This window comes from Plectropomus leopardus, chromosome 24, assembly GCF_026936395.1.
Source record: "Plectropomus leopardus strain MGB_pleo_1.0 chromosome 24, ASM2693639v1, whole genome shotgun sequence".
In the NCBI taxonomy this organism is placed as follows: domain Eukaryota; kingdom Metazoa; phylum Chordata; class Actinopteri; order Perciformes; family Serranidae; genus Plectropomus; species Plectropomus leopardus.
Genome location: NC_142199.1, coordinates 16,049,649 through 16,060,619, shown reverse-complemented (window position 1 = coordinate 16,060,619; position 10,971 = coordinate 16,049,649). Strand labels below are relative to the sequence as shown.

Below are 10,971 nucleotides of genomic sequence, written 5' to 3'. Positions count from 1 at the left end.
CTTCACTCCCCCTGACATGGGACATTGTGTACAAATGTGCAATGACACTAAAAGGCTGCCGAAGCCATTTGTCTCCATGCAGATCTACACATATTGATCTTTTGATCTGTATAATAACTTCTTTTCCATGTAACCTTTAGCGCGGACTGTCATTCAGCAGTCACATTTAGTGTCAAATAGTCCAGCTCTGGAGGGCAGAGTGTCAGCTGGATGCGCTCCACATCCACGCATGCTCAGATAGCCTCGCTTACGTAGCGCGCGTGCGCAGTTCGCCTCGGCGGCCATTCATTATAAAGCCGCAAGTTCCCCTGTCTCTTTCCACCTTCAGCCATTTTGACAATGTTAGGAGCTGTGGGACGCTGCTGCACCGGGGCACTGCAGGCTCTCAAGCCTGGGGCCCAGCCCCTGAAGGCTCTCGTTGGATCTCCAGCCGTCCTTTCACGTAAGTCCTGCATGCGTGGTGTTTTTGAACGAACTCGTAATAAGAAAACAGTTGTTAAGGCGGCCGCCTCAGAAGGGCAGGGGCTGTGCTAACGTGTTAGCAACACGCTGGCTGCCCTGCCGCCGGCGGAGCAGGCCGGAAAATTAAAATGTCTGATTTGAAATGAGTTTGAGTTATTCTCGAAGTTTATATGGAGACATAATCGCAGATATGCACCCACTGACAGATGTCATGCGTTAGAAAACGACTAGGCTGTGTCTTTCTTGTGCTAGCAGAAATGACCTCTATGTAATGACATGAGGCGGTGGGAGACTGTGCACAGCCTGCTAAGTTAGCATCGCAAGTTGCGTTTTTAGCAAAGTCTGGCTAGTGGATTAGCAATATTGTATAGCCATCAACGCCTACCCGCAGATGCATCAAAAATATTTAGCTAATATGTTGAGTATGAAACGGTAAACTCTGTTGCCATTGAGTGTCCTGCGTTTGTCATTAGCAGCATTAGCAAGGTTAGCTCAAAGTACACTTCATTCATCTGACAGTCTGTCCACGTTAACGATATTTAGCTGGGGATATATCAAATTCAGAATTGGTACAGATCAAAAGCTACTTATAGTTCACACTTGAACGCTTATTGATTTGTCAGATGACGTCAATCGGTCATTTAATTTGTGTTTAAAGGCTTATAGTTTAGCCGATCCGTTGACAATGACACGGATCAGCACGCAGTTAGTAGTCTGGTGTATTTCAGTGCGCAGGGTTGCATATTGGAGACTAATGCCTGCTGCTGGCATTGCAAGGTCATGACTGTAACACACATGTGCAGCACACTAACTGCACACATTGTCTGCGTTACTTTACAGGCAGAGATTATGTCGCACCTGCTGCTGCTGCCAGCGCCGCCGCCGGTAAGATCGTGGCTGTCATCGGTGCCGTCGTCGACGTCCAGTTCGATGAGGGCCTTCCTCCCATCCTCAACGCCCTGGAAGTGGCCGGCCGTGACTCCAGGCTAGTCCTGGAGGTGGCTCAGCATCTTGGTGAGCAGCGTGCATTGTGACCTTCCCTCAGTCCTGCAGGAACAGACAGAGAGCATTTAAGTTATATATAGTTCACAGTAAATGAGATGGATGTTGATTATGTGTTTAGGGGAGAACACAGTGCGTACCATTGCTATGGATGGTACCGAGGGTCTGGTCAGAGGACAGAAAGTTCTGGACACCGGCGCCCCCATCAGAATCCCAGTGGGTCCCGAGACTCTGGGCAGGATTATGAATGTCATCGGGAGCCCATCGACGAGGGGTCCCATCTCCACCAAGCAGTGAGTTCACCTTGAAAATAACATAAATGAATACACTTATGAAAGAATAACAAAATGTCCTGCAGAATAACAATAATGTTAACTCTTAGATTGATAATTCTAAGTGTTTATTTCCCACCGCAGGACTGCACCTATCCACGCTGAGGCCCCTGAATTCACTGACATGAGTGTGGAGCAGGAGATCCTGGTGACTGGCATTAAGGTTGTGGACCTGCTGGCTCCCTACGCCAAGGGAGGAAAGATTGGTGCGTGCTCACAGGCGGCATAGATAATGGCTTGTGTACTGAAATCTCTGAAGCCACTGATCAAAATAATCCCACTTTTTTTTTTTTGCTCACAGGTCTGTTTGGAGGTGCTGGTGTGGGCAAGACTGTATTGATTATGGAACTGATCAACAACGTGGCCAAGGCCCATGGTGGTTACTCCGTGTTTGCCGGTGTGGGAGAGCGTACCCGTGAGGGAAATGACTTGTACCATGAAATGATTGAGTCCGGTGTCATCAACCTGAAGGACACCACCTCCAAGGTGAGGACTTTTAGCAAGCCTTGACAAGAATTTTCGAATTGAAACATTAAAAAGGGGGGAAAAAAAGGCCATTTACTGTGGCAAACTTACCTCAACTGCTGTCCCTGCTAGGTGGCGCTGGTGTACGGACAGATGAACGAGCCCCCAGGCGCCCGTGCCAGAGTGGCTCTGACTGGACTGACCGTGGCAGAGTACTTCCGTGACCAGGAGGGTCAGGATGTGCTGCTCTTCATCGACAACATCTTCCGTTTCACACAGGCTGGCTCTGAGGTCTGTAAAAATAAGTGTTAGAAGCAAAGTCACATAGGCAGAAAACTTTTCCCTAAAGATAAAAGTAAAATAGTTTACGGGGTTCTTGTGAGGTTGAATTTTAAATTTAAATGCAGTCACACTTACAGTCACACGTAGACCCCCGACTGTTACTACAAACCTATAAAGCGATTCTTCATACTGACAAGTCCTCTTACCTTTCAGGTGTCTGCCCTGCTGGGTCGTATCCCCTCCGCCGTGGGTTACCAGCCCACTCTGGCCACTGACATGGGTACCATGCAGGAGAGAATCACCACCACCAAGAAGGGTTCAATCACATCTGTGCAGGTGAACATGTCTTCGTGTTAACCCATCACTGGATTTGCTAAACGGCCTTTGAAAGATGTTTACGATTGTGGCCCGAAGGGAAACTTATTATTACAAAAACTGACCAGGTCTCATTTTTCTCCATCAGGCTATCTATGTGCCCGCTGACGATTTGACTGACCCTGCCCCCGCCACCACCTTCGCTCACTTGGACGCCACCACTGTGTTGTCCCGCGCCATCGCTGAGCTGGGTATCTACCCCGCCGTCGACCCCCTGGATTCCACCTCCCGTATCATGGACCCCAACATTGTCGGCTCTGAGCATTACGAAATCGCCCGTGGTGTGCAGAAAATCCTCCAGGTTTGGGACTCTAATATTTACTCTGTAGAAACATGTATTTTTTTCAAGGGGGGGGGGGCTTTTATCAGGCTAACAAGTTTACTTTTCCTCCTATAGGACTACAAATCCCTGCAGGATATCATTGCCATTTTGGGTATGGATGAATTGTCTGAGGAGGACAAACTGACTGTGGCCCGCGCCCGCAAGATCCAGCGTTTCCTGTCCCAGCCCTTCCAGGTGGCCGAGGTCTTCACCGGCCATTTGGGCAAGCTGGTGCCCCTCAAGGAAACCATCAAAGGCTTCAAGAGCATCCTTGGTGGTAAGTGTATGAAGTCACTGATAAAAAGTATTAAATAATTTTTAAGAAGTCCCTCAACTTATTTGTTGTACATATATTTTCTTTTACCTGTTTCCTTGTAGGTGAGTACGACAGTCTGCCCGAGCAGGCCTTCTACATGGTCGGCCCCATCGAGGAAGTGGTTCAGAAGGCCGAGAAGCTGGCTGAGGAGCACTCATAAACATCGAAACAATCTAGCTGTTTTGGAGAGAAGTGGAGAAAAACAAAAGGAGAGAGGGGTTCTGCGGTTAGGAGCACTTGGTTTGTAAAACATGTCAAAATGCAAATGTACCTGTCTCGTCATCTGAAAGAAAAGTTCTATTTAATGTTTCCAACGAAAGATGGAATAAAACACTGTCTTTACAAAAAAACAACAACTTGTCAACTGTATATTTCCTAAATGCTTTCATAGTTGTAGTTGAGAATCTTGTTCCTAATGAAATGGCTGTCATCATCCACTCTGACCACAAGAGGGCAGCCGTGAGCCATGTTAAGCTTTCTGAACTGTGTTGCAGCTTGTCACGCACTGAAATAAAACAGTGGACAAACTATGCATGAGTGTTTGTTTCAACTTCAGGGTAACAAACTTTTGAGCTAATTTGTAATATAATACGAGGAGGAAATACATGTAGCTTTGATAGTAAACACTAGATCTCAGTGCTATTATATATATATATATATATATATATATATATATAAAATAACTAATTGTAATGAGCATTAACTGAGACTTGTTCATTCATGAGAAGGGAGGGAGTGGTGCAACATGGGAGAGGCACTTCAGATCATTTTTAAGCACTGGGGAGAGACTTCTGGGTTTTTTTGTTTTTTTTTTTGGCTTAATGTAAGGAACATAAACTTTAAATGACTATAATTTGTATTATTTTAATTATCACCAAAACTCCAAACCTGGCAAGTGGGTTTGAAATGCATGCTTTTCTGTAAAGTCTCCAAAATCACACCATTTACCATAGCCAGAAACTTTAAAATAATGTTATTTATAGTGGAGGGAAGGGTTGTGCATTTTCTCTGTCACCTACGGCAGCTCACGGAAATATGTGAAGCTTCAGGGCAGGTCATGATATATATATATATATATATATATACATAGTGCTGCTTGAAAGTAAGTGAACCCCCGGCTGCATTGGTAAAGTAGAGCAGGTAACAGTCTCAGGTGACACACATTGATGTGCTTAATCATTTAAGCTAACCAATGACATGAGACATCCTTGGGAAAGGGTTTGGCCAGCATTAAAAGAGAGAGGAAACCAACCAAACCATTATAGTCCCATACAGATCAACAATGCTGAGAGGAAAGGAAATATCTAGAATCTCCTGCCATCAGTCGGAGTTGAAACTGGGATGAAAATGGATTACTCAACAAGACAATGACCCGAAGCATTCCAGCAAAACTACAAAGGAATGGCTTCAGAAAAAGAGGATTCATACTCTGGATTGGCCCAGTCAAAGTCCGGACTTGAATCCAATTGAAATGTTGTGGCGAGACCTGAAGAAGTTGGTACATGTGATATGTCCCTCCAACCTCTCAACTGGCTGAGTTCTGTGAGGAGAAGTGGGCAAAAATCCACAAAAGCAGATGTGAGAGACTGGTTAGTGGTCACAATTATGGTTGAAGTAATGGCTGCAAAAGGAGAAGCCACAAGCTACTAACCAAAAGGGTTCATATACTTTTGCGCACGTTTAATCTTCAGTTTTTGTGAAATAAACAACTTTTGTTGAATTAAGAAATGAAAACACATCTCTTTTTGTGTGTGTGCCCATTATTTGTAAGGTGTACTTTACAAATTGGGATCTGAATGTATGTTTAATAAGGTTGTATTAATGTTTTTTTACAAAAACAGTGACCATGCCTGGAGAGTTCCCAAACTTTCGAGCAGCACTGTACATATATATATATATATATATATATATATACATATATATCACAAAGTTGTTCCTCAGCCACTCCCCCCCTACTCTGATAAGAGTACAGTCCCCTAAGTTACTACTCTGCAGTGGGCTATTTATGATTACTTGCTACTTAAATTTAGCAGTGAAAGCAAGTAAATAACACCATCCAATTCTCTATTTTCTTAAGGAGACTTTAACTTAGTTGGATTTGGAATCCATTGCTAGCCTTGTTCGGGAGACTAAAAACCAGCCACTACAACTGAGGTTTGTCAAAAATCAGGGTTGCATATTGGAGACTAATGCCTGCTGCTGGCATTGCAAGGTCATGACTGTAACACACATGTGCAGCACACTAACTGCACACATTGTCTGCGTTACTTTACAGGCAGAGATTATGTCGCACCTGCTGCTGCCGCCAGCGCCGCCGCCGGTAAGATTGTGGCTGTCATCGGTGCCGTCGTCGACGTCCAGTTCGATGAGGGCCTTCCTCCCATCCTCAACGCCCTGGAAGTGGCCGGCCGTGACTCCAGGCTAGTCCTGGAGGTGGCTCAGCATCTTGGTGAGCAGCGTGCATTGTGACCTTCCCTCAGTCCTGCAGGAACAGACAGAGAGCATTTAAGTTATATATAGTTCACAGTAAATGAGATGGATGTTGATTATGTGTTTAGGGGAGAACACAGTGCGTACCATTGCTATGGATGGTACCGAGGGTCTGGTCAGAGGACAGAAAGTTCTGGACACCGGCGCCCCCATCAGAATCCCAGTGGGTCCCGAGACTCTGGGCAGGATTATGAATGTCATCGGGGAGCCCATCGACGAGAGGGGTCCCATCTCCACCAAGCAGTGAGTTCACCTTGAAAATAACATAAATGAATACACTTATGAAAGAATAACAAAATGTCCTGCAGAATAACAATAATGTTAACTCTTAGATTGATAATTATAAGTGTTTATTTCCCACCGCAGGACTGCACCTATCCACGCTGAGGCCCCTGAACTGGAGAAGTGGAGAAAAACAAAAGGAGAGAGGGGTTCTGCGGTTAGGAGCACTTGGTTTTGTAAAACATGTCAAAATGCAAATGTACCTGTCTCGTCATCTGAAAGAAAAGTTCTATTTAATGTTTCCAATGAAAGATGGAATAAAACACTGTCTTTACAAAAAAACAACAACTTGTCAACTGTATATTTCCTAAATGCTTTCATAGTTGTAGTTGAGAATCTTGTTCCTAATGAAATGGCTGTCATCATCCACTCTGACCACAAGAGGGCAGCCGTGAGCCATGTTAAGCTTTCTGAACTGTGTTGCAGCTTGTCACGCACTGAAATAAAACAGTGGACAAACTATGCATGAGTGTTTGTTTCAACTTCAGGGTAACAAACTTTTGAGCTAATTTGTAATATAAAATGAGGAGGAAATACGTGTAGCTTTGATAGTAAACACTAGATCTCAGTGCTATTATATATATATATATATATATATATATACATATATATATATATATATATATATATACATATATATATATATATATATACATATATATAACTAATTGTAATGAGCATTTACTGAGACTTGTTCATTCATGAGAAGGGAAGGAGTGGCGCAACATGGGAGAGGCACTTCAGATCATTTTTAAGCACTGGGGAGAGACTTCTGGGTTTTTTTGGGTTTTTTTTGGCTTAATGGAAGGAACATAAACTTTAAATGACTATAATTTGTATTATTTTAATTATCACCAGAACTCCAAACCTGGCAAGTGGGTTTGAAATGCATGCTTTTCTGTAAAGTCTCCAAAATCACACCATTTACCATAGCCAGAAACTTTAAAATAATGTTATTTATAGTGGAGGGAAGGGTTGTGCATTTTCTCTGTCACCTCGGGCAGCTCACAGAAATATGTGAAGCTTCAGGGCAGGTCATGATATATATATATATATATATATACATAGTGCTGCTTGAAAGTATGTGAACCCCTCGAGCAATTTTGAAGTTTCTGTTGTTTGTTATAGTGATTGTGCAAAAGTAAGTGAACCCCCGGCTGCATTGGTAAAGTAGAGCAGGAAACAGTCTCAGGTGACACACATTGATGTGCTTAATCATTTAAGCTAACCGATGACATGAGACATCCTTGGGAAAGGGTTTGGCCATCATTAAAAGAGAGAGGAAACCAACCAAACCACTATAGTCCCATACAGATCAACAATGCTGAGAGGAAAGGAAATATCTAGAATCTCCTGCCATCAGTCGGAGTTGAAACTGGGATGAAAATGGATTACTCAACAAGACAATGACCCGAAGCATTCCAGCAAAACTACAAAGGGATGGCTTCAGAAAAAGAGGACTCATACTCTGGATTGGCCCAGTCAAAGTCTGGACTTGAATCCAATTGAAATGTTGTGGCGAGACCTGAAGAAGTTGGTACATGTGATATGTCCCTCCAACCTCTCAACTGGCTGAGTTCTGTGAGGAGAAGTGGGCAAAAATCCACAAAAGCAGATGTGAGAGACTGGTTAGTGGTCACAATTATGGTTGAAGTAATGGCTGCAAAAGGAGAAGCCACAAGCTACTAACCAAAAGGGTTCATATACTTTTGCGCACGTTTAATCTTCAGTTTTTGTGAAATAAACAACTTTTGTTGAATTAAGAAATGAAAACACATCTCTTTTTGTGTGTGTGCCCATTATTTGTAAGGTGTACTTTACAAATTGGGATCTGAATGTATGTTTAATAAGGTTGTCTTAATGTTTTTTTACAAAAACAGTGACCATGCCTGGAGAGTTCCCAAACTTTCGAGCAGCACTGTACATATATATATATATATATATATATATATATATATATATATATATATATATATATATATATATATATATATATACATATATATCACAAAGTTGTTCCTCAGCCACTCCCCCCCTACTCTGATAAGAGTACAGTCCCCTAAGTTACTACTCTGCAGTGGGCTATTTATGATTACTTGCTACTTAAATTTAGCAGTGAAAGCAAGTAAATAACACCATCCAATTCTCTATTTTCTTAAGGAGACTTTAACTTAGTTGGATTTGGAATCCATTGCTAGCCTTGTTCGGGAGACTAAAAACCAGCCACTACAACTGAGGTTTGTCAAAAATCAGGGTTGCATATTGGAGACTAATGCCTGCTGCTGGCATTGCAAGGTCATGACTGTAACACACATGTGCAGCACACTAACTGCACACATTGTCTGCGTTACTTTACAGGCAGAGATTATGTCGCACCTGCTGCTGCTGCCAGCGCCGCCGCCGGTAAGATTGTGGCTGTCATCGGTGCCGTCGTCGACGTCCAGTTCGATGAGGGCCTTCCTCCCATCCTCAACGCCCTGGAAGTGGCCGGCCGTGACTCCAGGCTAGTCCTGGAGGTGGCTCAGCATCTTGGTGAGCAGCGTGCATTGTGACCTTCCCTCAGTCCTGCAGGAACAGACAGAGAGCATTTAAGTTATATATAGTTCACAGTAAATGAGATGGATGTTGATTATGTGTTTAGGGGAGAACACAGTGCGTACCATTGCTATGGATGGTACCGAGGGTCTGGTCAGAGGACAGAAAGTTCTGGACACCGGCGCCCCCATCAGAATCCCAGTGGGTCCCGAGACTCTGGGCAGGATTATGAATGTCATCGGGGAGCCCATCGACGAGAGGGGTCCCATCTCCACCAAGCAGTGAGTTCACCTTGAAAATAACATAAATGAATACACTTATGAAAGAATAACAAAATGTCCTGCAGAATAACAATAATGTTAACTCTTAGATTGATAATTATAAGTGTTTATTTCCCACCACAGGACTGCACCTATCCACGCTGAGGCCCCTGAACTGGAGAAGTGGAGAAAAACAAAAGGAGAGAGGGGTTCTGCGGTTAGGAGCACTTGATTTGTAAAACATGTCAAAATGCAAATGTACCTGTCTCGTCATCTGAAAGAAAAGTTCTATTTAATGTTTCCAACGAAAGATGGAATAAAACACTGTCTTTACAAAAAAACAACAACTTGTCAACTGTATATTTCCTAAATGCTTTCATAGTTGTAGTTGAGAATCTTGTTCCTAATGAAATGGCTGTCATCATCCACTCTGACCACAAGAGGGCAGCCGTGAGCCATGTTAAGCTTTCTGAACTGTGTTGCAGCTTGTCACGCACTGAAATAAAACAGTGGACAAACTATGCATGAGTGTTTGTTTCAACTTCAGGGTAACAAACTTTTGAGCTAATTTGTAATATAATACGAGGAGGAAATACATGTAGCTTTGATAGTAAACACTAGATCTCAGTGCTGGGAGGGAAAATATTTCTACAGTTCTTAAAACTACAAAATCCAGTTTTGCTGAATGGCAGTGGGGACCCAAAATACAATTATTACATCAAAACCTGTCTATTCACCTGCAGGATATATGCACCTATGCACCTATATCAGCGGTATTTGCACATTATGAAATAATAACTAATTGTAATGAGCATTTATTGAGACTTGTTCATTCATGAGAAGGGAAGGAGTGGTGCAACATGGGACAGGCACTTCAGATTATTTTTAAGCACTGGGGAGAGACTTTTTTTTTGGCTTAATGTAAGGAACATAAACTTTAAATGACTATAATTTGTATTATTTTAATTATCACCAGAACCCCAAACCTGGCAAGTGGGTTTGAAATGCATGCTTTTTTGTAAAGTCTCCAAAATCACACCATTTACCATAGCCAGAAACTTTAAAATAATGTCATTTATAGTGGAGGGAAGGGTTGTGCATTTTCTCTGTCACCTAGGGCAGCTCACAGAAATATGTGAAGCTTCAGGGCAGGTCATGGGATGTTTAATTTGGGATCCATTGCTAGCTTAGCCCGGGAGACTAAAGACCAGCCACCGCAATTGAGGTTTGGCAAAATTCAGAGGAAAAGGCGCCAGGGTATAGACCTATTATGTACATTTCTGTTGATGAACTGTTATTTTTTTACTTGGTGTCTTGGCTTTAATCACTTTAGGCCTACAACAAAAACTCAAGTTCTTTTTTATTTATTTTTTTAATATGACGCCACCACTGTCAGCCACTGTAGTTCTCTTGCACGCCTGGCACGAGAGAAATTTTAGCTGGTTGCAATCTGCCACTTACCCTGCACACTTCAATCCTTTTAAATACCTCCTGTGGAGCAAAGTCACAGTCCTGTAGCTGCTGTCAAAAGAAATTATATTATTGAGCACTCTTACAATTAGACATGTAGGGACATCACGATCAGGGCAATAATGGAAGCTGTATTTCAAGTTGGATTTCCACAAATGTAACAGACGCTGACAGAGTCCTGCTCCATTTGTACTTTGTAATCATCAGGCTGCTGTTTTATTGCTGCATCCTGACCTTTCGCACGTCTATCATCAAGGCCGAGCGTATTAGTTTGAACAAACTCCTATCTACTTGTAGATAACGGGACCTTGAATGTAAATGCCTGTGATAAAAGCCAGTCTTTAGAACATATTCAAAGAAGGGATACAAACCAATCAC

At 42.8% G+C, this 10,971-nt stretch overlaps 1 protein-coding gene across 1 annotated transcript; it reads left to right on the top strand.

Annotated features, from left to right (window-relative positions):
* Positions 1-283: 283 nt before the first annotated feature.
* atp5f1b (ATP synthase F1 subunit beta) lies at positions 284-4,088 on the top strand. Its single transcript, XM_042513336.2, has 10 exons — positions 284-442; positions 1,303-1,476; positions 1,586-1,757; positions 1,881-2,002; positions 2,098-2,282; positions 2,394-2,552; positions 2,757-2,879; positions 3,007-3,219; positions 3,316-3,517; positions 3,619-4,088. The coding sequence occupies exons 1-10, from the start codon at positions 340-342 to the stop codon at positions 3,714-3,716; spliced, it is 1,551 nt and encodes a 516-aa protein (XP_042369270.2). The 5' UTR covers positions 284-339; the 3' UTR covers positions 3,717-4,088.
* The last annotated feature ends 6,883 nt before the right edge of the window (positions 4,089-10,971 follow it).

What these genes read in the sequence shown, in the direction of transcription:
- atp5f1b (XM_042513336.2), top strand. Translation starts at nt 340, where the DNA reads ATGTTAGGAGCTGTGGGACGCTGCTGCACCGGGGCACTGCAGGCTCTC. An exon ending in ATCTCCAGCCGTCCTTTCAC is followed by an intron (nt 443 to 1,302) that starts GTAAGTCCTGCA and finishes GTTACTTTACAG; the next exon opens with GCAGAGATTATGTCGCACCT. An exon ending in GGAGGTGGCTCAGCATCTTG is followed by an intron (nt 1,477 to 1,585) that starts GTGAGCAGCGTG and finishes TTATGTGTTTAG; the next exon opens with GGGAGAACACAGTGCGTACC.